The 27738-nt window shown below is 30.2% G+C and overlaps 1 protein-coding gene across 14 annotated transcripts in view; it reads left to right on the forward strand.

Moving 5' to 3' along the window:
- The window catches only part of LOC145314724 (uncharacterized), a 215204-nt gene that overhangs the window by 54791 nt on the left and 132675 nt on the right, over window positions 1-27738 (forward strand). For all 14 annotated transcript variants that reach the window (XM_080154756.1, XM_080154757.1, XM_080154758.1 and 11 more), the window contains 3 exons: window positions 8504-8543; window positions 19331-19492; window positions 21835-22100. In XM_080154756.1, coding sequence (XP_080010882.1) covers window positions 8504-8543; window positions 19331-19492; window positions 21835-22100 — 468 coding nt within the window. The remainder of the gene's footprint in view (window positions 1-8503; window positions 8544-19330; window positions 19493-21834; window positions 22101-27738) is intronic.

The raw sequence follows: 27738 nt of genomic DNA on the forward strand, positions 1-27738 counted from the left end.
CAAGTATTTTCACATTTAATAAAAATTCAGATAGAAAAAATATACATAAAGAGAAAAAGTTTGTGAAATTCCAAGAATAATTTTCTTCCTTAATTTGTATAAAAGCCCAGGCAGTAATGGAGTGGACAATGGGCAATTAAATCAATTTAAGAGTTTTCGCTGAAACACCATGAAATCCAGATTTATCCAGAAAATATTTAAGGAATTTTTAAAGGGTGTGTTAATAAAATTTAGAAAACTATAAAATAAGAAAAAAGTTCCAAGATAAAAAGCATTCATTTAAATATTAGATTACCAGCACATCAGACTGACGTACCATTCTGTAATTAATTACTAGAAAAATCTCCCTGTAACTCGTTCAACCCATAGCCCCATAACCCTAAATTTTAATGGTTCTTAGACACAAATATCACAATAAAGTTTTTATCTATAAAATGATATTTTCTGGAGAAAAAATTGTTAAAACCAGCCACATCATAACACCCGTCTACTATATTCAAAACTAAAAAGCGAGTTAGCGGCATTTGATGCGCTAGTATCCAAAGTCAGTCAGAACCTGCTAAATTCTTGCACATTCTCTTTAAGCCAGTACCCAAAGTCTGAGACTCCTAAAAATTGAATATACGATCCTTTGACCCCTCCCTTACTCCCTGATAAAAGCCTCTTTTTGCATTCAAGTTTAGCTAACTGTTCACTGTTCAACCAGTGTTTACATTAAACAACTTAATCTTCAGTGAAGTTAAAAATATGTTTTACTCATGGATTTGGAAAATAATATTTATATAAAGTTACTTATCCTATAATATAAAGTAGTAAGCTTTTTTTGTCTGTTGCGAAGGATTTGCTAACCGCTGAACCGATATGGTTCTCCTATACAGTGAAGATTTTTATAGGTCCTGATTTGGTTTTAGGCTATTTTTTTTATAAATAAGTCTGGGTATGGTTTTAGGCCATTTTTCAGTCCTTTGAATCTTTAGCCCCTAGATTCTAGGTTTGCGGCCACTAGTTAAAAAAAGTAAATGGAAAAAGGTATTTTTTACAAATAAAAAATCCTTGTCTTTTAAAAATCAGTTACAACATTTGTATTCTAATAATAATGTTATTTGTTCCAATAAGAATACTTTTGACCTTAAAAGGAGGATTTAATAACAGTATATTTTCCCTAAAGTAGTTTCATGATTCAAATTCTCATACATGATTTAGAGAAACACTTTTTTTCAAGCTTCATTTACATAGAAAGAATTTGTGTAAAATTTGCATTCCTATCAGAAAATAGAACATTCTCTTCTTATAATTAGTTTAGTCCTCAACTTTTTTACTCTTGGAGCTAGTTTACAATTCAACATAGCAATATTTTGAAAGACTATTACATTATAAAAAAAAACAATATTGATAAGATTCTAATTAGATCCATTTCTAAATGGAATTGTAAATGATTTAATGTCTGTGTTTTCAAACTCATTTTGAAACATAATGCTGAAAACCAAGCAAATGTTTTCCCCATTGTTACATCACAGAGAGAAAGAGGACAATGGGCTGGTAATTACACTAGTCCCCAAAGTTTTATAATAAAGCTTTCTTATTCTTTGGCTTAGCAACTGTGGGGACTTTAATTAATTTTTTTGATTGGTTGGTTAATTAAGTTATGTTTCAAATGTTTCAACCACAAATTTTAATTAAGGGGTAATTATGTGTATGATTGGGGATGTACATTGATTTATCGACCATTGTATTATCTTTTATGATCCCTGGTTACATCCTATATTTGATTTATTTTCCCCTCTCCAATGCTACAACACACTGATAAAAACACACATATACTAGATTCATTATGTGTTATTAAGGCTTAGAGTGTCCATTATTTTGTTAATTAATTCAGCTGTAACATAGACCCTGCAAAACATTCCATGTAAGTTGTGTTCATTCTTCAATAATAAAGGTGTGGTGATATAGAGACTAAAAGTATTTTATGATAATTAAAATAAGGTATCTAAAGGGATAAGACAATGACCGATAAATTAATGTACATACACATCCCTAATGAAAATAAACAAAAATACCCCTTCCGTAGATTACAATTAGTGGTGGACACTCAACTTAATCAACCAACCATTCAAAATTCAATTAAAGTCCCCAAAGTTATTAAGCCAACGAATAAGTAAACATTATTATAAACCGTTGGGGACTAGGGTAATGAACAGCCCAATGTCCCCTCATTCTTAAATAAGCTTAATTCTGTGAAGTGTTTTGTTACTTAAATTATAAAAAGTATTTTTATTTTCACAGTGAAAATAGATTTTGTAGCATAACAGAAACTTTTCATAAAGTGTCGCATCTTACTTTTGCCTTGAAGCATTGTAAAAGAATTGATGATATGATGCAGGTCTGTTTATTCTGGACATTTTATACTCAATTTCTTTTTGCTTCAAATATTTTAGAATCATAGAAAAAGCCTTTTTGGTTTCTTTCTATATAATATTCCATATCTAATCTAGATATACAAAACATATATTGTTTACTTTTCACAAAATAGTATTTGTCCTGTCATTCTATGATAATACAATCAAGTATTATCTTCATGTGATATCAGCCTTTCCCAAACAACAATATCATCTTTTCTGTTTTGCCAAATCCTGACAATAAAGGAACAGTCCTTTACTTAATATGTTAGGTAAAATTTATTTGTTTCCTAGTTAATGAAATAGGAAAACAAAAAATATAATATGTATAAAATTTTCAATGTTTATGAAACGAGTGAAAATATTCTAGTCAAGGAAATTTATGCTTTGGTAGCAAGATATGAATTCCTTGTGGCAACAAATTTAAAAGTTACAAAATTGAAATATACATCCAGTTGCCTTTAGGCAACTTGAAGCTGTACCAGAGTTTCCTTTTGAATGGCTCTGGGACGTGATACAACTTGCAACTTTACAACGTCATGTGTGTTTACACAACACACACTCACTCAACTATCCTCTGCAGTCAAAATGCCCAGAAACCTAAATCATCACCAAAAAATATAGATACATTACAATTTTAATTAACCTTTTATAATAAATATTAAAAAATAGTAAAAACTTTTTAAAAATAGTTTTAACAGACATCTGCTGTCAAAAAAATTATATAAAACAACACTAAATATAAATATAATTATTTTCCAAACATGAAAACTAATTTTCTCATAAATGGTCAAGATATAAAATGAAGGTTTGGGTTGAAGTTGGCAGATCTCCAATCTAATTATTATCTACATGGTGCTGTTAATATGCTACAAACAACAAGTTTATATTCCAAATAAACCATCAGATATTGAGCTTAGTTTGTAGACATTAAAAAATAAAAATGTAAAATATCATAGACTATTAGCATCACATTAGCCTTGCTCTGAATTAAACCAAGTTTAGATAATGGTTCTTGATTTATGACCCTCATAAATTTAAATCAACGCTAAATGAAAATTCATTGAAGAAAATGATTGAGAGGGGAAATTTGGTTTTCGAGGGTGAACAAAAATGCATTCAATGTCGCGGTGATGGATAATAAATTCCCACATTATCCTTGTTTTATATATTATTCTTTATACACACCCTTTCTTTATCTTTTCTTTATCCAAACTCTAACAATCTAAATAAACTTAAAATACAATTTAGAAGATGTCATCTGATTTCTTAATATGTAGGAAAAAGGTTTTATTTAAATAATCTTTTACATGGTAAAGTGAGGAAATATTGTTTGAGTGAGACCTCATCATAATAATATGGGACATTTGCCCATAACCCATATAACGCAATTATACTTTCACACAAACTTATCAATTCAAGTTACAGGCCATAGAGGCTCAATTAATTCAATCTTTGTAAGTTTTTATGTTTTTTATACCAAAAGTTGTATTACTTAATTAAGAATCTTTTCTTTCTTTTTTAAAAATAACTTTGACATTAGTTGTTCTATTTGTTAATTAAAGAAATTAGAAACATAACAGAACTAATTAGAAGATTTTCATTAAAGCAAATCATTTACATTAAAACACAGCAGGGCACTAACTAATCATATGATGTTTCTTCTATTTTCTCAAAAAAAAGCATTGACTGTAATGTCAATCTATTCTGCAATCTCTATTAACAAATGATCATAATAACTGTGAACATCCAGGAACAAATGAGCATTTAATCCTTTCCCTGGTTCACGGTTGATATTTTCATATTGGTATTCAGAGTAGAGGTGTCATCTGCCGAATATTATGTGTGGCCTCTCTGTCTTCTATAAAAATAGGGTTAGACTAACCTTGAATTTTCAAAATTGAAATAAAGTTCTACTTTGTATGTAAAAGAGATGGATATCTATCTTTTTGTAATAAAAAATATTAAAGATTCCTAGACCAATATGGCTCTTCTCTACAGTAAAACTTCTTTTGATTCCGGGAAGGAACCTTCACATTCAAATTAAAATTCCTTCCCTTGGAGAGAAAAAAAATGTTTTAAAAATTCCTCTAAAATTGAAATTAAAGATGGTGTGAGTTTTTCAGAATTTTATCGATCGCATAACTCCTAAATTTAATTTCTTTCATAACTTCTTCACATCTCTATTGACATTTCAGACACTAAATTTTCTTCCTTCTTCAATCTTTTTAAAGAATAGAATTTTAAATATTCATTTGATTGGAGCCAGCTAGTCTAGTCATAGTCAAATAGTTTCTTAATCTAGCAAAACATTTGAAATTGTTGATTATGAAAAAAAACAAAGACAATAATTTCTTGAAGCAGTGAATCAATAATAAGAAATGTTATTTTTCAAAAGATAAAGAAAATCTTAAGACACATTTACTAGATATAATGTTTACATGAACAGTTTTATGAAATTTGTAGTCATTTTAATCAGGGATGTAAAGGGTCAAGATATAAGCCAATATATTGATGTACATCCCCAATGATAATAAAAAAAATTACCCCTTCTGTAGATGAAAATTAGTATTTACATTTTAACACTAAACTTAATAAACCAACCAATTAAAATTCACTGAATTCCCCAAAGTTGTTAACCAAACAAATGATAAAAAGTTATTAAACAGCTATTTTCCCTTCTCCCTCTGCATTTTTTGCACTTAATAAGCAACATATTATATACCTACTAAATTTACTTAAGAAAGAAGTAAGCTTTGTTTGACCTCATACCTTTGGGGTTTTAATATTAGTTTGGCAATTTTAATTCCATCTGGAATCAATAACTATTTATCAGCAAACCAATACTTGAAATAATTTCCCAAGAGGATTTAAACCTTTTCTTTATTTTCTTTGGAAAACATTACAATGTACAAATTTTATTAGAAATGTTTTGGACATTCAATTATTTAGAAGAGAGAAAAAATAATTCTGACTGTATTGTTACCCAAAAAAATAATAAAAGAACACTTTTTTAATAACATTTTATTGATAATTATTTGCAATGGGCTTTAAAATACTAGCTTTTAGAAAGTTTTAGGTTATTAGTGTTGATTATAAAATATCTACAAAAACCCACACAACCTTACTAAGATTATTAAACATATATCTAATTTAGAGCACCACATATAAAAATCAACATATTTTCTCGTATTCATTCGAATCTGGTGGATAGGAACCGGTTCTCATCCATACGAAAAAACTATGTCTAGCACCGTATTATAACCATTTTTCTACGAATATAAAAATGTACAATCATAAGATTAAAACCAGTTTTTTTAGCCGCACGGGCTAAAAAACTGGTTCGGCATCTCGATGCTAAAAAAACTGGTTTTAATCTTATAATTGTACATTTTATATCCGCAGAAAGCCGTTTATAATACGATGCGAGAAATAACTATTACAATATTTAAAAATGAGTAGTAGTTGAAACTTCCAGTGATGGAGGAGACATAAAACTAGTACCCAAAGTTGTATAACTATGTATAGTATTACACTGTGGGCTAGAATTGAATCAAGACAAAAGTAAGTGCCGAGCCCTGGGACCTATGTGTGGTGAAAATTGAAATAAAACCACGATGATTCCAGGTAAAACCAAAATATTTCAGCGGGGGCTTTTTGAGAAAATTAGATTTGAAAATTTCAAGTTCAATTTTCACCCCCTAGGAGTTGCCGCATAATCATGACAAGAAAAGCAAATATTATTTATTTTTTATTTTGAACAACTTTGCTTTTATGAAGTCTTTCATAAAACCTCTCTATATATGATTTATTTTAGGCTGAATTTTCGTGACCTTTGCAAAGCAATTGATAAAAATGGCCATTAATTAACTCCCTTCAGGAGTGGTTTTATGAAGAACTTTATGAAAGCAAAGTTGAACAAATTTTAAAATAAATAATATTTGCTGTTCTTGTCATGATTATGCGGCAACTCCTAGGGGGTGAAAATTGAACTTGAAATTTTCAAATCTAACTTTCTCAAAAAGCCCCCGCTGAAATATTTTGGTTTTACCTGGAATAATCATGGTTTTATGTCTATTTTCACCATACATAGGTCCCAGGGCTCGGCACTTACTTTTGTCTTGATTCAATTCTAGCCCACAGTGATTAATATGATCAATAACTTTGGGAACTTAAATTGAATTTTGATTTATTGGATGAAAACTTGTAGTGGCTAAGCTTTTAAATCTGATTTTTAAAAGTAGTAGTTTTATTATTCATTATTGGAGAAATATATCAATTTACTGTTCATTGTCTTTAAGATACCTGAGGCACTTGTAACATTTCACTTAAGTATATTCGTAAGAAGGAAAATTGTGACAGTATTTGATTTCATTATAAAATAACCAACAATAATACCTACACTGTAAAAAAATATTACTAATATTAATCTTTAAAAACAAATTATTTTTTAAGTCAAGAACATTTGTTATTGTGTGTACTTCATTGTAGCTTTTAACATAACTAGGTTAGGGTCAAGCGCACCCCCCATTTCCCAAAACCTTAAAAAACTGACAACCAACCTACTTGATTGCATAGCCTTTATAAAGAAGTTCCAACTTTAAATATAAATAAGTTATTGTACCTTTTTGTCTAAAGAATTCTTCACATAGTCTAAGTATTAATGTCTCGAGCACCAACAGTCACACATCTTAACGTCTTTAGTATGATGCTGTATTTGATGATTTAAACCCAATACAAGCAAGCTAGACATGCAAATTAAACTGAATGGGGTATTCCTATCGGTCCATCATTTATTCCCTTGGGTAAAAAATATTCATTCCTAAACAAAAAACTGGATAGGAATATCATTCTCATTTAAACAAAAACTCATTTTTTATGCTAAAATGTGGTTAAATTTTGGTTTTTAATTTTCATTTATTTCCCTGGTATCATTTTTCTTTCTTTTAGCAATTAATAAAAATTATGTAGTTATTTATCGCATCCAGGGTTTCGGATCCGGATCCGCAAGGATCCGCATATTTTCGAGTCCAAGGATCCGGATCCGCAAAAAAATGCGGATCCGGATCCGGATCCTTGGACTCAAAAAAATGCGGAAAAAATAGAAAAATCTACCTAAATTTATATAAAATCTCAGACATTCTCTTGATGAGAGCCAATCTTTAAGGTTTAGGGTCAGACTTGAAAATTAAAAGTATTTTTGACTTCGAATTAAAGAATAAATATTTTTGAAAAGTTTGGTGATTTTATTTTTATTGTCAAGGATCCGGAACCGGATCCGGTAGGATCCGGATCCGCACTGACCAAATTTTGAGGATCCGGATCCGCAAAAAATCAATGCGGATCCGAAACCCTGATCGCATCGTATTATAAGCAGCTTTCAGTGGATATAAAAATATACACTTTTTAAATTAAAACCAGCTTATATTTATAGAAAACTGAATATAATACGATGCTATACATAAAATTTCCAGTATGGCTGAGAACCAGTTCTAATCCACCGGATATTAATCGGTTTCAAAGCAATACATAAAATATAGATTATTAATATAGAATGATACCAGGGAAAGAAATGATACCAGGGAAATAAATGATACCAGGGAAATAAATGATACCAGGGAAAGAAATGATACCAGGGAAAGAAATGATACCAGGGAAAGAAATGATACCAGGGAAAGAAATGATGATACCGGGGAAATAAATGATGATACCAGGGAAATAAATGACTATCTCAGGGAGAATAAAAGAATATTTACATCCACTATTTAAGGGGTTGTTTTTATGGGAATGGTGTTTGGACTTAAGTAGTTATGGATTAGTAGGAAATGAAACTAGTTGAACCCAGAGTGAGAGGGGACCCATTAGCTTCTCTACTTTGGGGACTTCATTTAATTTCAGTGTTCAAACGTTTCATCAACTAATTTTAATGTATTTTTGTGTATCATCATTAGGAATTTATAGGCAATTGTCATCTCTTTAGATCCCTAAGTGAAACTAGTTTAATCACTAGGCTGACTAATGCAAGCCTGTCTTAAACCCAAGATATTTTTTTACAGTGCATATACAATACTATATGGTTCTATTGCTATAAATATTATTTGCAGAAGCCCTCACCTTGACCGAATATACAGAGTCTCCAAGAAGGTAATATAATAAACTTTTTCCTTTTTTATTGTATTTTACTTTTTAGGTTAGTAATAGATTTGGACACTATTATAGAATACATTAACAAAAAATTAAAAATCCTTTAATTTAGTTTCAAAATATCAAGACTAAAAAATTATAAGGTACTTAAATATTTTTGATATTAATATGCAACAATTTGAAAGATATCCTTATTTCCATATTTTTTCTTTATTGAGTATGCTATAACAGAGCTTAGTGTAAAACTTTGTTTTCTATAATTTGCTATAAGAGCAATATCTATTAATTCTCAATTTTGCTGATTTTAACAATAAAATACCCCTCTAATAACTATCACTCGTTTCATAGTCGATTATACAAAAAGTCAGAATCTGTATTATGAATGTATTAATCAATATAGAAAGTCTAACCTATGAGTTAGACTAGTAAGAACAATCCGACCACATTTTTGGTTAGAAAGAGCACACATTTCGTTAAGAAAGGGCAGATTTTTCTTTCCATCCTTATATAAAAATTTTCTTATTATATTTTACATAAATTTTGTCGCTCTTATTATGGAACTGAATCATTTGTGACTAAATATGTATAAATAATGATCGTTGTCTGTTAGAAATTCCTTTCTAAGTTATTATTGCTAATTCGTGATTTATTGGATATTGGCGACTGTGCCCCTAGCATCTAATTGGAAGGGGTAAGTTAGGGGGAAAAAATATAGCCTAATATCATCCTAAGGCTTAAATCTAAAAATGAAATAGCCTAAAACCATCCCAGTACCCATGTAAATCTTCCCAAAAAAGGAAAACTAAATCAGTCTAGTAGTTATTGAAATCTAAAGATACAGACAAAAATCCTTTTTACTTTATATAATTGGGTAAAGTATTCATTTATTTATTTAAAATTAGAAACGTTTATGGAGTTATTTCTTAAAGCTAATCTTTGCATTTAGGGTATATATATCTATTCATTGAAAGAGTGTGTTTGTGATTCTATGATTGAATTGTTTTACGTGATGTCTTTAATTTAGAGATAGATTAGATTAAACTGTCAATCTTTGCCAAGAGAGAAGTCAGATATACTAGTTACACAAACACACGCTACACCCACACACACACACACACACAAACACACTCAAAGAAAGGAAGAGTAGATTTCAGGAATAAGAGTTATTTGATTTCGTGTAGGGCCTAAAAGATTTAATTTTTGGGGTTACTTTTAAAAAGGGTTTTTATCTGTTATAATTTTGCTTTTGCAATAGTATAATAAACTGAAAGAAAGTTTATTAAATTATAAGTAATCAAACACTTTATTTAGATCCAAAATACACAAATTGAAATCTACTTTCATTTATTTTTGTTCACTTCTAGTCTTTCTAACTTAAGTCAATCAAATAATAAATTTTCTGGACTAAAACTATACTTTAACCATCCCCCATTCTTGAAGAGTCGTCTAAATGCATTGATATGAACTGAACATATGCACCTAAACATTTCAATCTTTCATACAAGAATAGATAAATTTGTATTTCAGATAGATTGATAGATAGATAACAGATTGATATAAGTTTAATTATACATTCGATCATATTAATTTATTATTATAAACCACTTACAGTACACAAGATGCATAAAAACAAAAATATAACATACAAAAAATTATTTTAAAAACAATTTTTAGCTATACAATTTCAGGGTTATTACTTTTTTTGCTTTAGCGTCCTTTGGTAGGTTTAGGTTTCTAAATTAATATTACAGGCAAATTAGGTGTTTAAAAGACCTATTAATAATATGCTATTTTAACTATTAGTTTTATTTTCTATTTAAAAGACAAAATCCATTGATCTAAAGGGATATGACAATGGGCGATAAATTGATGACATTTCAAATGTTAAACAAAATTTCTCATTTGAAGATTTAAATTATTGATTAAAATTTTGGACACTGCTGATTTGAATCAACCAATCAAAATGAAACTTTGAGTATCATTATAATTTACTGTCCAATGTCATCTCCCTCCCTCCCTACAAATTCTGATGTAACCAATTGAGAGAAAGACAGGTGTTAAAAAGAGTATGTCAAAAAATCTTGTATTTTTTCTTTACCCTAATTTTTGTTTGAAACCTCCCAATACTCCTTTTCTCATACCTAACCAACACCTTACATATACACTTCCAATTTGGTCTTCCCTTCGTGTAACACAAGACATTTTGATTCATAAATAAACATTAATTCTATTAATTACCTAATCTTTTATGGAAAAGAAGAAATTACATTGGTAAAAATTGATTAATGTTTTCGTGGTTGAAAGTAAAAATAATGGTGTCTCATATAAATTCCATCTTAAATACAAAGAGAAAGAGGGGACTTTGGCCTTTTTATTACACTAGTCCCCAAGGTTTTATGATACCGTTTGTAAATCGTTGGCATAACAACTTTGGGGAATTTTTGATTAGTTGGTTATTTAAATTGAGTTTTTAAACGTTTCAACCACTAATTTCAATCTACAGAAGGGGTGATTTTGTGTATCATCATTGGGGGTTTACATCAATTTATCGGCCGTTTTCTTATCCTTTTAGATCCCTGTGGAATTACCCATTGTGTGTTATTTTTATTTTTGTGTAGCAATGTATGAACACATGTTCCAAAGTTAATTAATGTCAACTTGACAAGTTTGGCGTGCATCCTTAGAATAGTCAATGCTGTATACATAGATAGATAGATAAATAGATAGATGTTAGATAGATAGATAAATAGGTAGAGTTTAGATAGATAGATAACTTGACAAGTTTGGCGTGCATCCTTAGAATAGTCAATACTGTATACATAGGTAGATAGATAAATAGGTAGATGTTAGATAGATAGATAGGTAGAGTTTAGATAGATAGATATATAGACAAGTTTGGTGTGCATCCTTAGAATAGTCAATATTGTATACATAGATAGATAGATAAATATATGTTAGATAGATAGATAAATTGGTAGATGTTAGATAAGTAGATAAATATATAGATGATAGATAGATAGGTAATATGTAAAATTGTAAGATAGATAGATATGAATGTTAAATAGATAGATAGATAGAGAAAAGATACATGTTAGATAGATAAATAGATATCGGTAGGTAGACAAATAGACAGACAGAAAGATATATAAAGAAATGGATATATAGACAGATAGATAGATAGGCATGCATCCTAAGAAATGTGAATATCCACCCTCCTGAGTCCAATACCAAACAGTTGTCTTCCAAGAAGCCTGATCCTTAAAGGTCTTACAAAATAGTTTTAATAATTTTGCTCTTAAAGTGTTTTTGAAAGAAATATAAAAGTTAAATTTAATTGCTATTATAAAAATCTGGGAATTTATTTGAATATTTTTCTTTTAAATTGAAATTTCGGGTAAAATTTTTATTTTTAAGGATTGGCCTGAACTGGAAATCTTGCATTTTTTGTTTAACTCTTACTGTTGCAAAAATATTGGGGTATGAAGAAGAAGGTTGTACTGTAATAAGGGATGACAATCCGCCGAAATTTTGGGACGGATTCGGATCCTTACAAAAATCTGCCAAAAAACTTTTTCGGATTTTGGATTCTAGCAACATTGTAAAGGTCACAGTAGCTTTTTTCCTATTTCAAGCCCCTACAACGGCCATTTTTAACCCTTACTAAACCTTTTCTAACCTAAAATAATCATGGAAAGCTACTGTGAATTTTTTTAACTGCCACTAAAGTCATAAAAATTAACAATCCGAATTTCGTATTTTGGGGGGATTGCCGATTTTCGGATTGCCATCCCTAACTGTGATAAGAGTAATAGGTACTGGAAAAGAAAGAGGGCGTTGTCTTTATTGATATAAGTGTACTGTAGGGCATAATTTAAATGACATTTGTAGTTTATTTTCAAAAGAAACTTTCAAGCTAAAAATTTTAAATAATTTTTTCATCATTTATTAATAAGCAGCTTTGATTGTGTGAAATGTTTTCAGGAATATACAATATTATAAATAGATGGGAAAACTTTTTAATTTGCAATTATAAATGGGTTTAAGAATTTCAACTTATTGCCATATTGTTTTCAAAATTATTAGAATCATATTATTTTGACATATAAATACATCAATCAAATTAGTAATACAACAAATTTAGTTAATATTTTTTATATCTAAACTATTTTTATCATATTCCAATAAAATTACTTAAGGATTACTACTCTAAGTACCTTAAATGGTTAATTGAAGTTCCCTTTAATAAATCTTTGCCTTTAAAAGGATTTTAAATTCAATTATTTTGTCAACAAAAACAGATAAAAACTTTTGTCTACAAAAAATGAAAATGTTCTAAACTTATTTTTACAACAATTTATGTAATATTGGTAAATCGATACTATAGAATATTTAGCATTCTTTACAAGGGATCTTAAGGGATAAGACAATTGCTGATAACTGATGTGTATCTCAAATGATGATACACAAAATTACCCCTTCTGTAGATCAAAATTAGTGGTTAAAAAGTTTGAACACTCATTTTTATTAACCAACGAATCAAAACTCCTTGAAGTCACCAAAATTGTTAAGCCAACAAATAAGAAAACGTTATTATAAAACTTTTGGGACTAGTGTAATAAACAGCCCATTGTCCCCTCTTTCTCTGGATATTTCTATTACAATTACAAATTAAAATTTAAAACAACAAATTTAATATTAAGTGAAAAACAATGAAAAACTGAATTAAATATTCAATTGTAATTGAATTATATTTTAAGTTAGAAGTTTAAAGTGTATGTTGTTGGGAATATGAATAATTAAATGGAATTGGATGTTCACATAAAACAGGAGAGAGTACAGAAAAATGATAGCTAATCCTGTTGATACTTATCATAGTGCTTGTATGTAGAATAGAGAAGATAAATTGATTTTACACAAAATCACCCTTCCTGTAGATTAAAATTAGTGGCTGAAAGGTTAGAAAACTAAACTTGATCAAGCAACCAATCAGAATACACTAAAGTCCCCAAAGTTGTTTAGCTAAAGAATAAGAATTTTTTTATATGACATTTGGGAACTAGTGTAATTAACAGCCTATTGTCCCCTCACTCTATAGTGAAGATAAGTCATATATTTAAAATTATTAGGTAATTATTTGAATCATGGAACAAATGCCTGGTTTTTATTCTGGGAAAAAGTTACTAACTTAAGCACTCTGATTTAGTCGTAAACACACAAATTCATACTTTTTAACAGTTAGCTTTAATAGTTGTTTTTAATTGGCCAATCTTCTCAAATTTTTCATATTTGCTACTAGCGGCTACGCCCCTAGTAGACTCTAGAAGGGGGGGGGGGAGTGACCCCTACTTTCAATTGAAGCTATAAAAAGAAAAATTTCTTGGGGCGTTTTTTCTTAGAAAGATGGTGGTGCCCTTCCCAAAAATAGTTATGAACCTTCCTCGGACTATGAGAAGCTACCATAACCGGTTCAGTGGTTACTTTGTACGAGCATCAAGATGAATTGCTCTCTCCTTCTCTCATCCCATTCAAACTTTGTGAAAATAAGTTTCTAATTTTTGCGAATAAAATTACACTTTTTAATTAAAATATTCCATAATAGAGGGTGTGGGAGAGAAAGGGAGAGAGTATTATAGGGCAGGAATCTAAAGGGATAAGACAATGGCCGATAAATGTTGTACTTCCCCAATGATAATACAAAAATTTTTCCCTATTGTAGATTACAATTAGTGGTCAAAACGTTCGGACACTTAATCAGCCAACCAATAAAATTTATCAAAGCACCCAAAGTTGTCAAGTTAACGAATAAAAAAACGTTATTATAAAACTTTGGGGACTAGTGTAATAAACAGCCCAATGTCCCCTCCTTCCCTGATTATAGGGAGAGTGAAAAAAAGAAAATTATGCTAATCATTTCTCGCCCGAGTTATGGGCATAGAAAGGCAGGGAGGGCGAGGACAATGGGCCGTTTATTAAGCTAGTCCCCAAAGTTTTATATTAACGTTTTCATTTTCGTTGTCTTAAAAACTTTGGAGACTTAATGAATTTTGATTGGTTTGTTTATTAAGTTGAGTGTTCAAACGTTTCAACCACTTATTGTACTCTACAGAAGGGATTATTTTGTGAATCATCATTGAAAATGTACAACAATATATAGGCCTTATTCCTTTAGATCCTTGGGAAGAAAGAGAAATTGTGTTAGAATTGGAATCTAGAAAATTGAATTCAGATTGTTTCAATTATATTCATATGCTTTCATATGAAAAGAAAATTTTAGATTTTTTTGTCTTCTCATTTTTAACAAACATATTTTTTTTAGTTTATGGGTTAAAGGAAGGATATTATAAAAGACTGCTTTAAATAAGGTAGAAGGGTCATCACTTCATTATATCGCCCTCTAATCTGAAATTGAAGCGATTTTCATGATTTTTAAAGTAAATTTCAGGGATCTTAAGGGATAAGACAATGATTAAGATAAATAAAATTACCACTTTTTTATTTTTGAATAATTATTAAGATTTTGACACAGTTGATGAATAATTCCCCCATCTTAATTTAACTCTGATATAAATAAGAGAGAAAAAATCTTCATTTTTGAATTTTCTTATCTTTTGTTTAAAGTTGTGGGATTTTTTGCACATAGATGGTTGCAGTTTAAATTAACTGTATTAGAGTTGTTAATCGCATACTTAAAGCTTTTCCAGCCACTCGAGTATATGTGTTCAAAAAATATATTTTTTTAAAAAGAGAAGTTTTTCGTCATGTAGTGTTTGTCATTCTGTCCGTCCGTTTTCTTATTGGTAATTTAGGCATTTTAAATTCGTCTTATTGATTTCAATCTTTTATTGATGATTCTTGGAGCAACAAGTTAAAATTATTAAAAAGTTTCATAGCATCTCTAAAATCATTACAAGTAATTCTTTAGGTCCATTATAATCATATTGATTTTATTTTGGAACAAATTTTATACAATTTCTTAAATGTTGATTCCTTGGATAACTAGGTACAATGGTATACACATAATAATTAAGATTAATGTATGTCTTAAAAGTATTTAAGTAACATTGCAGTGTTTATGTTTGTTCGTCTTACTTTTTAATTATATGAGCTTCGCTTTTATAGACGTTGTCATCCTTGTTTTTAATCTCCCAATTTATTTGAAAGCAGAACATGACATTTTTTTCTAGTTCTGTCTTTAGCTTTTTAATCCAGAGAAAGAGAGGGGACAATGGGCTGTTTATTACACTAGTCCCCAAAATTTTATAATAATGTTTTCTTATTCGTTTGATTAACAACTTTGGGGACTTTTGATTGGTTGATGCATTAAGTTGAGTGTTCAAACGTTTTAACCAGTAATTGTAATCTACAGAATGGGTAATTTTGTGTATCATCATTGGGGATGTACATTAATTTATCGGACATTGTCTTATACCTTTAGGTCTCTGCATTTTTTACTAGTGCTGTCTTTAGCTTTTTCATTCCCTTTTTTTATTGTGAAGAAAAGCAAGTAAGAAAATCAGGGATCTAAAGGGATAAGACAATGGCCGATAAATTGATGTTCATCCCCAATGATGATACACAAAATAACCCTTTCTGTAGATTAAAGTCAGTGATTGAAACTTAAGTAACCAACCAATCAAATTTCAAGTCCACAAAGTTGTTAAGCCAACGAATAAGAAACGTTATTATAAAACTTTGGGGACTAGTGTAATAAACGGCTTATTGTCCCCTCTCTCTCTTTGCCAATTTATAGAAAGGAAAAACAAGTAAGAAAATGGTTTCTCTGGGTGGATTAATCTTTTTCTTTTGCTATGGTTTGTGCACTTAACCAACTACTAACTTTTTTAGAACATTTTCCTTCCTGGTGTTCATACTGATCACATAAACCACATGATTAGCAATTAGCATATTGACGGTTTCCATAATGTTTCTTTTAGACCCTAAATATGAATAAAAAACGTAATATTCTTTTAAGTTTAATTAATTATTAAACCTAATGTCTATCTATTCAGAGTTGTTAACAACCATGGTTTTTAAATCAAAACCCAGACCCAACCCGCAAAAAAACAGAGTTTTATTGGTTTAACTCGTTTTTTTTGTGGATTAATGTTAAAATGTTAATGTTAAATGTTAAATTGAAGGGTTTAAAATAAACTAATTTTGTGTTAAATTAAACTGATTGTTTTAAGCATGTTACCCACCTTAAACTATTTTTGTGTGGGATAAAAATTAACATTTTTGGTGTTATAATGAAAATTAAAAGTAAATAATGTAAGAAATATTGTAGAAATTCATTTTCATTTACTAAATTAACTACTTACTTAATATATAATAAACCAATGGGTTTTCTTATGCTACCAAAAACTCACATAAAATCTGGGTTTGGGTTTTTGTTTGGTCATGGGTCAATAAACCTGCCTATAAAACTGTCCTATTTGCTATAGAAGAAACTGATCTTGTAAGAATGTATTCACATGATATTTTTCATAAGCACATTAAAGCAATGTTGGTATAAAGAGCATACCAGGGAGAGAAGGAGGGGACAACTGCAATTTAAAAAAACTTTTTTCTTTATAACATTTAACATATAATATCAAAGTTAATTAATACGCTTAAATATGGGTTAAGGTTTAGAGAGAGATATAGGGGACAATGGGGTGTTTATAACACTAGTCCCCAAAGTTTTATAATAACTTTTTACTATTCGTTGGCTTGACAACTTTGTGGACTTTATGAATTCTGATTTGTGTGTCCAAACATTTCTACCACTAAATGTAGTCTACAAAAGGGGCAATTTTGTGCATTACGTTGGGGATGTACATCAATTTAATGGCCATTGTCTAATGCCTATATGTCACTGATGAAATATGTTTTTCTTTATAACATTTATCATATATCAAAAGGAGTTAATATGCTTAAATATGGGGGAGGGGGATTAATTTATAATCCATTGTCCTATCCCCCGTATCCCTGGAGTATAAAGAGAGAGTGGAGTGTTCAGGAAATAGATCTGCAATTTCTATCCAAGAATAGGAATATGTATTCAAATATTTTAATATTGTCGTATCCCCCGTATCCCTGAAGTATAAAGAGAGAGAGTGGAGTGTTCAGGAAATAGATCTGCAATTTCTATCCAAGAATAGGAATATGTATTCAAATATTTTAATATTGTCCTATCCCGTGTATCCCTGGAGTATAAAGAGAGGGTGGAGTGTTCAGGAAATAGATCTGCAATTTCTATCCAAAAACAGGAATATGTATTCAAATATCTTAATATTGTTCTATCCCCCGTATCCCTGGGGAATAAAGAGAGAGAGAGTGGTGGTTCAGGAAATAGATCTGCAATTTCTATCCAAGAACATAAATATGTATTCAAAGATTTAAAATTTGAAATGATTTTTACAAAATATGTTTTATTTCTAACTGTATTAATAGTGGCTATGACCTTAGAGGCCTCTAGAGGCACATTAGGGAAGGGGTCTTGAGTGTTCGACCCCCAACTATATATTTTAGTTTTAAACTTTTGAATTAATTTTTTTTGCGGGAGGAAGGTTATTTTTCCAATAGGTAGCGATTTCTCTTGGCAGGATATAAGTAACCTTCCGTAAATAGTTATAAACCTTCTCTGGACTTGTAAGATACTTTACTACAAAAGAGAATAACATCGTTTCAGCGGTTAGCGTGATCTTAAGCAACAGACATCCTGTTTTTTATATAAAGATTAGTCAAGAAATATATATAGAGTGCAATATTATTGGTTTTTACCATGTAGTTTTCTAAATATTGTTTTAATTTTGTCATTAAAATAAACTAATAATACTTAAAACTTGTGAAATCACCATGTAAATATTTAAACCTTTTAAAAAAAGATGGAAAAAACTATTTAAATTTGCGAATAGCAGTCATAGTTCCTGATTCTATCTTTGAATATTACAATTTCCTTATAACTGATGGAGAAAGGGCCCCTTTTCATCTCGCGAAATACTCATGTATTTTTTCCTGTTATTTGAGGGTGGGGGGGTTGTTACAATCTTTTATATCCTTCTGTCATTCATTTGTTTAATTGTTCTAATAAAAGAACACATAACATTAACAGGCATACAAGCTAATTGTTTTACATGTTCTCAACTCAAACTACATTTTTTAAACAGTAGAATAGAATTGGTCCCATTATTGGGGAAAATATCTATAGTTTTTATTAGTCTCCAAAGTTTTATAAACACTAAGAGATATAAGTTTTCTGGAATTGTAATGTAGGTAGTAGATTTGAAATCTGCATCAAATTTTAAGGATTTTTTTTTATAAAATTCGTTTTTTGTATAATTCTTTATCTAAAAGCGGAAATACAAATTAAGTTAATTAATTTTGGCATCCGTGATTGGTGGATTTAAAAAATCTGCGCTCTGATTGGATGTCGTACATCATTCAACCAATTAGAGCGCAGGTAGTTTAAAATCCACCTATCCTATTGGTCAAAATTAATTAACTTAAAATGTATTTCCGCTTTTAGATAAAGAATTTTACAAAAAAGAATTTTATAAAAAATCCTTAAAATTTGATGCAGATTTCAAATCTATTACCTACATTACAATCAATCCAAACCACATCTCCCCTTTGGTTGGCTTGAAAATATTTAGGACTTGTAAAATAGATAATGTCTAAACTTTTACAGCAATAGCATTAATTTACATTGTATTTGTTTATTTTTGTGACAATAGCCTATCAAAATTTGTCCGAAATGGCTCTGGCATCATTTTACAATATAGTTGTTAATTTTACCAATTATTTAGGTTTGGACCAAGGGGATGCAGCTCTGACGGGGAAGGAGAAGGACGCCAGGAAGTTATACCTGGCAAGGAACGAGGACGCCAGCAGGAAGTTATACCTGGACAGGAACGTGGCCGCCAGAATGTAATGAAGGAACAGGATTATAAAAACAATAAACAATCAAGGTAATTTATTTTTTTTTAAAGAGCCATTTAATCAGGGATCTAAAGGGATAAGACAATGACCGATAAATTGATGTACATTCCAAATAATGATACAGTAAATTACCTAGTGGTTGTAACGTTTGGACACTTAACTTACCAATCTAAATTCAATAAAAGTTATTAAGCCAACGAATTAGAAAACGTCATTATAAAACTTTGATGACTATTGTAACAAGCAGCCTAATGTCCACTCTCTGTTTTTAATCTTTTTGTTAGATTTAAAGAATTCTTTTTTTTATAAAAAAAGAAAGGTTTTTTGGAGTGAAGCTAAAGATCTTGGAAAATTCTGGTCCGAATTGATTGTACTTATATAAATGTCTTTCTTGGGTTAGTTTAAGCTATTTTTTTACCTCCTAAACCCCCTCCTAGGTTAAACTAAAACATTTCATTATTTAAACTATTTAAAATTTTCTAATCATATTCATCATATTGATATTGTATCTTAATTATGTTATTTACTTTAAAATATTGAATTTTATAACTGTTAAATTAAAGTTTTGAATTGATCGCCTCTTCATTTCAAAATTATAGGGATTGTTTATTCTTGACAATTATTTCTTTCTCCAAAATTATGTTTTCATATTACTGTTAAAAAAAGTTTCAACTACTAATTTTAATCTACAAAAGGGGTAATTTTGTGTTTGATCATTGGGGATGTACATCAATTTATCGGTCATTGTCTTCCCTTTAGATCCATGAGTTTTCTAGATTATTCATTTATACTTCATTTATTGTGCCATTAAAAAGTAGTGTGGGAGGGGGAGATAAATCTTGTATTTGCCTATACCTGAATTCCTGAAATACTTTGAAAATTTTGACAGGCACTCTGAGACATATTTCTCTGAAACTACGTGTTATTTCACTGATATTCTTCAGGGAGGGAGGGAGGGGACATTGTTTTGTTTATTACACTAGACCCCAAAGTTTTATAATAGCTTAACAACTTTGGGGACTTTTATTGAATTTTGATTGATTCATTCATTACGTTCAGTGTCCAAACGTTTTAACAATTGTAATCTACACAAGGGGTAATTTTATGTATCATAATTGTGAATGAACGTCAATTAATCGGCCATTGTCTTATCCCTCTAGGTCCCTGGATATTCTTTCTTTACTCTGCGCCATTCGTTTATAGACAATCATCATTTTATTTCCTTCGCCTTTTTGCCTCAAGGAAACTTTTCTAACAAACTAGAAATTTATGCATATTTCCACCTTAATGTCTTGCTAACCGCTAAATCGATCCTGGTATCAGGGAGTTAAAGGGATAAGACAATGGCCGATAAATTGATGTACATTCCTAATGATGATAAACTCAATTACCCCTTAAGTATAGTGGTTCAAATTTTTGAACACTCAACTTATAAGCTAAAGTGTAAAAACAATCCCACTGTCCCCTCCCTTAGGCTGTTACATTTACAAATAAAGTTTTGGGATGGTTTTAAACTATTTCTGATTATTTCTATTTTTCTGAACTAAGAATCTATCAATTTACGAGAAAGATAGATAAGTTAAATCGCAATAAACGGACTGACTGACGAACGTTTGTTATATAATAGCATCGCGCTTCTAATAATGATGATTAAGTGAACCCATGAAAATATTTTTATGGCCCCTTTAATGTTGGCTACACGACCAATAATATAAAACGCGGTATGGGGGTTTGGTCACAATAGACCATAGCTAGAGTGACCAATCCAATTTTCATCTTATTTTTGTGGCAACACAGGGAGGGAGGGAGGGGCCAATGTGCTGTTTATTACACTAGGTAGTCCCAAAAGTTTTATAAAAATGTTTTCTTATTCGTTGGCTAACAACTTTGGGGACTTTTGATTCGTTCGTTGATTAAGTTGATGTCCAAACGTTTCAACCACTAATTGTAATCTACAGGATGGGTAATTTTGTATGTCATTATTGGTGATGTACATCAATTTATCGGCCCTTGTCTTATCCCTTTTTATATTATTATTTTGTCAACAGCGTTTAATATCATAACAGTAAACTTCTTTTATGATTGATTATGAATTATTCTCTAACCATGGTCTAATGTTAGTAGCATGGCAAGCCACACACAGATTTCATTATATTATCATCATACGTTTTTAACTTTTTTTTACCTCTTTCCACTTCCACCCTCTCTTTTTTGTTTACTCTTTAAATATTTTTCTCTCTCTTCAAGTGTTTATATCCCTTTTTTCTCTCTTTCTCTATATTTTCAAGTATTTTTTTCCCTTTTCTCTTGTGTTTTAAAGTATTTTTTCTCTCGGTTTTACTCTAAGTAACTGTAATATTCTCTTTCCTAGGGGAAGTATGAATGAGGACACTATCGGTGTTGGAGGAATGGAGAGCCAAGTGGAAATGTCCGCGGGGGGTGGTGGAACAACAGAGGCCGGTATTCCCCCCTGTCTCCTCTCCCTCTCCCCCACAACCAAGGGAGGTGATGATATGGAGGGGGCAGTTTCCCTTGGGTTGGAGGGAAGTGGGGAAGTCTCCCTGAAGTTTAGTAATCAGCTGGACTCCAACATATCAACAACTGCTAGCACTACTGTTACGACCAACAAAGGGAAAGGTCAGTGTTAATAATAGTTAATAATAATACAGCTTCAAATAATTGTATATAAAGTGTATGCTATAAGCCATACTGCCTGCTAGAGAGAAAGTAAAGTGTGACAATATATTAATATTGCTTTCTAACCATCAGATAATGAATACTAATGTAAGTTAATAAACTTCTATACAGGGGAATTATAATATTAAAGTATTGTGAATCATTTAAAGTTATACTAAAGTATGTAATATATATTATTAGGTAGGTATGCAATTTAGTTTATTACTTAGGCCTACTTCAAACTTTATATTCTGTTTCATAATCATTAACATTAGGTGTTTATAAGTTTTCCAATCGTCCTAAATATAAAATTTGGTGACACAGAAATTTAATTCTTGTCTTTCTGTTTGTGGGTAGGGGGGGGATGCTTTTGCAATTAAAGTTCATTTATTATTCATTGTCCTGCCGCTTTATGCAGGGTGGAAGGGGACAATGGGCTGTTATTACACTAGTCTTCAAAGTTTTATAATAAGGTTTTATTATCCTTTTGCTCTTCAACTTTAGTTGAATTTTGATTGTTTGGTTCAATAAGTTGAGTGTTCAAACAATTCAACCACTAGTTGTAACCTACAGAAGGTGTAGTTCTGTGTATCATCATTGGGAATGTACATCAATTTATCAGGCATTGTCTTATCCCTTGAGATCCATGGCTTTATAGCTACTGCTTCTGCTTGCACGGAAGAATGAAAGGTATATTAAAGGTGTGTTGTCAGGGCTCTAAAGGGATAAGACAATGGCCGATAAATTGATGTACATCACAAAAAATAAAACACCAAATTACCCCTTCTGTAGATTACAATTAGTGGTTGAAATATTCGGATACTCAACTTAATGCACCAACCTATCAAAATTCAATAGGGTGCCCAACGTTGTTAAGCTAACGAATAAGAAAACTTTATTATAAAACTTTGGGGACTAGTGTAATAAACAGCCCAATGTCCCCTCCCTCCCTGTGTGTTGGAGTGCACTGCAATTGCTACCTTTCAAAAGAGGACACTTTCAACTTGTGTTTTTCTATCTATCTATCTTTCCTTAGGCTCACGCTATAGTTTTGCCAATTTAGTTTTGGTTAAATTTCAGGGGTAAATATTTAAATTTGTGATAAAGTAAATAAGTGAAAAACATTTAAAAACATTAAAATGATAATACATATACTTTAATTTAGATTTTGAAATCTATAACAAAATTTAACTTCAGTAGGATAATAGGAAATATATGCAGCCCTTCAATAGTTATTTTTGAGAATATTAAGCCCTGATTCTTTTTATTGAATTGTTTTTTCCAATCAGCTGGTAAGTGCTTTCTTTCTCTACTTGTAAAGAAATTGGTTCAATAATACTTGACAAACTTTATACAGTCTTTATTACCTTTCCGTATGGCTATCAAGAACTTTAAGGAATAATATTATAAACGATGAATTAATATACATCCACAATGATGATAAACAAAATTATCACTTCTGCAGATTAAATTATTGGCTAAAAAGTTTGGAAAATAGAAATTCAATAGATGTACTCAAAGATTTTGAATGCAACGAATTGGATATTATTGTTATAAAACTTTGGGTACCAGTGTAATTAACAGTCCAATGTTCCCTACCTCCTTAATAGTTATAATTGCGTTCAAAGTATACAAAATTATATGTACAATAACAACATTCAAAAATTAACAATTAAAGAAAATAATATACTAATAGTTTTATTAGTACTTTTGTTTTTATCTTAACTTATGTACCTTTGACTTTATGGTAATGTTTGATATCATTATGATTACGTAATTGTGAATTCAAAGTTTTTAGAAATACTAATCAATTTATTGTGGTATTTCCTGTCGAAAAAAGGCACCCATAACCACCTTCATTTAATGACGTCATAAATTCGACATAAATATCAACAGAATAATTACATGCCGTTAAAATATCAGCCATGTCCACTTTTATCCAATGCTCTGATACAAAACAAAACTGCCAGTCGTCTTAAAGCTTTTAAATGCTACTATTTTGCATAAATTTTGTACAGCGAATTTCTTTATTTCCAACAAAAAAAAAGTTTTATAATTCCTTTCTTTTGTACTTGATATACTGTTATATTCAACGTTCTTTTTGTTTTACTTCATATTCAAATATAACAAGGATTGTATAAATCATTAAATCATAACCGTCGAATATTTATTCATCCGTCCAAAACATAGTTTTTGTATTTAAGTAATTGCGCTATTAGATATTGGTTTTTGATTCAGATAGAGGGGACAATGGGCTATTTATTACACTAGTCTACAAAGTTTTATAATAACGTTGTTATTCGTTGGCTTAACAATTTTGAGGACTTTTATTGAATTTAATTGGTTGGTTCATAAGGTTTAACCACTAATTGTAATCTTTAAAAGGGGTAATTTTGTGAATCATAATTTAGGATGTATATTAATTTATCATCCATTATCTTATCCTTTTATCTCTGACTGTCTGGTAAAATATTTTAACCTTTTATATCTCGTGTGCAGAATATATCATTACACAAATTTTGGTTTAGTCAGAAAATATCAAAATTTTGAAATTTAAAAGTTATATAATTATACTTATTATAATTATATAAGGGGACAATTAGGTGTTTATTACACTAGTCCCCAAAGTTTTATAATAACACTTTTTTATTCGTTGGATTAAAAACTTTAAGGACTTTTACTGAATTGTGATTGGTTGGTTCATTAAGATGAGTGTTCAAACGTTTCAACCACTAATTGTAATCTCAGAACGGGTAACTTTGTGTATCATCATTGTGGATGTACATTTATTCCCTTTAGATCCCTGGCTTTGTAATATCATATACCTTATCCGTGGTTTATTTCTATGATTCTAGATTTTGTATCCTGAGTATTATATTTCTAAATCTCAATATTTAGATTCTGTCTGTCTGCTTATATACATTCACTATGGGTTATAATTTAAATGTTAGGACAAATATATGTTTATTATAAAACTTAGGGGACTAGTGTAATTAACAGCCCAATATCCCTTTCCTCTCTGTATATACATTATCCATGGTTCATTTTTCTGATTCCAGATTTTGTATCCTGAGTATTACTTTTCTAAATCTCAATATTTACATTCTGTCTGTGTGGTGTGTCTGCTTATACATTCACTATGGGTTAGAATTCAAATGTTGGGAGAAATATATATTTATTATAAAACTTTGGGGACTAGTGTAATTAGCAGCCCAATATTCCTTTCCTCCCTGTATATACATTATCCGTGGTTCATTTTTCTGATTCTAGATTTTGTATCCTGAGTATTATATTTCTAAATCTCAATATTTAGATTATGTCTGTCTATACATACAATCACTATGTTGTCCTATCCCTTTAGATCCCTGATTTAAATATTCGTCTGCTTTGTAATCTCATATACCCTATCCGTGGTTTGTTTCTCTGATTCCAGATTTTGTATCCTGAGTATTATATTTCTAAATCTCAATATTTAGATTCTGTCTGTCTGCTTATACATTCACTATGGGTTATAACTCAAATGTTGGGAGAAATATATATTTATTATAAAACTTTGGGGACTAGTGTAATTAACAGCCTAATATCCTCTTCCTCCATGTATATACATTATCCATGGTTCATTTTTCTGATTCCAGATTTTGTATCCTGAGCATTATATTTCTAAATCTCAATATTTAGATTCTGTCTGTCTGCTTATATACATTCACTATGGGTTATAACTCAAATTTTAGGAGATATATATATTTCGAACACTGAACCTCCCCCCCTGTATTAGGGTGTCTTAACCCTGCTGGGCTACCCAATTCCAAATATGTCCTACTGAGACCTAAATTAAAATACAAAAGAAAAACTAACCCTCCCCCCCCCACACCCCATATTTTGAATTTATTGTTATAATAAGGGGGGGGGGGGGGCGGGGATTATGTTTTACATTAACTTCTCAAGTCAAAATCATAAATTGAAATCTACTTTTGAAAACTAAACGGAAGAAAGAGATAATTTTTTTTTAAAGTAATGCCATTTTATTCTATAGAATTTTATTTCTAATTAAATCTTATTAGTCCTATTATGTACAAAAATGTATATGGATTATAGATGTCAATGTACTTTTGAATTTTTATAATGAAAATTTCTTGCTAATCCTCAGGGATTTAAAGGGATAAGACAAAGGCCGATAAATTGATGTACATCCCTAATGATGATACACATAATTACCCTTGCTTTAGATTAAAATTACTGGTTGTAACGTTAGAACACTCAACTTAATGAAGCAACCAACCCCAAAATTGTTAAGTCAATGAATAAGATAATGATATTATAAAACTTTGGGGACTATTGCCATTGGCTTCTCTCTTTCTGGCTAATCCTAGATTGAAAGAAAATCCTTCTACATAATTCAAAAAGAATATTTAGATTATTTTCAAAGTCTGATTATGATTATGCAACTCTTTTTTTAAAATGTTTATGTTAGGTGTACTATAAAAGTTTCTTTTTACATTAAACCTTTCAATGTTATGAATTTTAATTAAAAGAGATATATTTATGAAGAATATTAATGAAATTGAGCAATTTAGAAAATAATCACTTAACAATAGTGCCCCAAAAGGCCGCTAGGGGCAATTGATGTGTGTGGGAATTCATTGCCCCTCCTCCATTTTAAGTTTTTATTTGATAAAAATTTAAAAAAAGATTTTGGGTGGTGTCAATATTTTCTATTGGGAGGATGGTGGGACCCTTCCAAAAAATAGTCAAAACCTTTCCAAGACCCATAAAAAACTACATTGTAAATGAGAACCATTGCTACTTTAAATCTTTGAAATATCTGATTAACAGCTTGTAATTAAATTCTTACCAAAATTACCACTTTAAAATTTCTAATATGATTACTTTAGATAAAAAAGAAAAAGTTTTATGTTAGAATAAGAATGATTAGATATATCTAATATGTTAAAATGGGTGTTTATACCTTCCTACTCAAGATTCTTAAAATTAAAATACAAGAACAAATAAGGGATCTAAATTGATAAGACAACGGCCAATAAATTGATGTACATCCCTAATAATGATACACAAATTTACCCCTTCTGTAGATTTAATAAGTGGTTGAAACATTTGAACACTGAACTTAATGAACGAACCAATCAAAATTCTCTGAAGTCCCCAAAGTTGTAAAGCCGATGAATAAGAAAGCGTAATAAACAGCCCATTCCCCCTTTATTTTATTTAAAATAAATGAAGTAACTCCTCTTAAATTGTGTTTAGCTTACCTCTTTAATTGTAAAACCTTTGCTGGATTGTTTGGCAACCTCCATTTGAAATCCAGATAGTGCCAAATCTAATGTCACTCCTGAAAACTAGAACAGGAGAATGGCAAGATTGGTTGTACCGTACCATACAATCTTGCATACTTTCTTGGCTGTTTTTAAAGGGATGTTTTTGTTCTTCTTAAGATTGTAGCTAGGGAATGAGGGGACAATGGGCTGTCTATTACACGAGTCCCCAAAGTTTTACAATAATGTTTTATTATACGTTGGCTTAACAACATTAAAGACTTTTATTGAATTTGATTGGTTGGTTCATTAAGTCGAGTGTCCCAACG

Source organism: Acartia tonsa, chromosome 3 (assembly GCF_053477335.1).
Source record: "Acartia tonsa isolate MP-2025a chromosome 3, ASM5347733v1, whole genome shotgun sequence".
Taxonomy (NCBI): Eukaryota; Metazoa; Arthropoda; class Copepoda; order Calanoida; family Acartiidae; genus Acartia; species Acartia tonsa.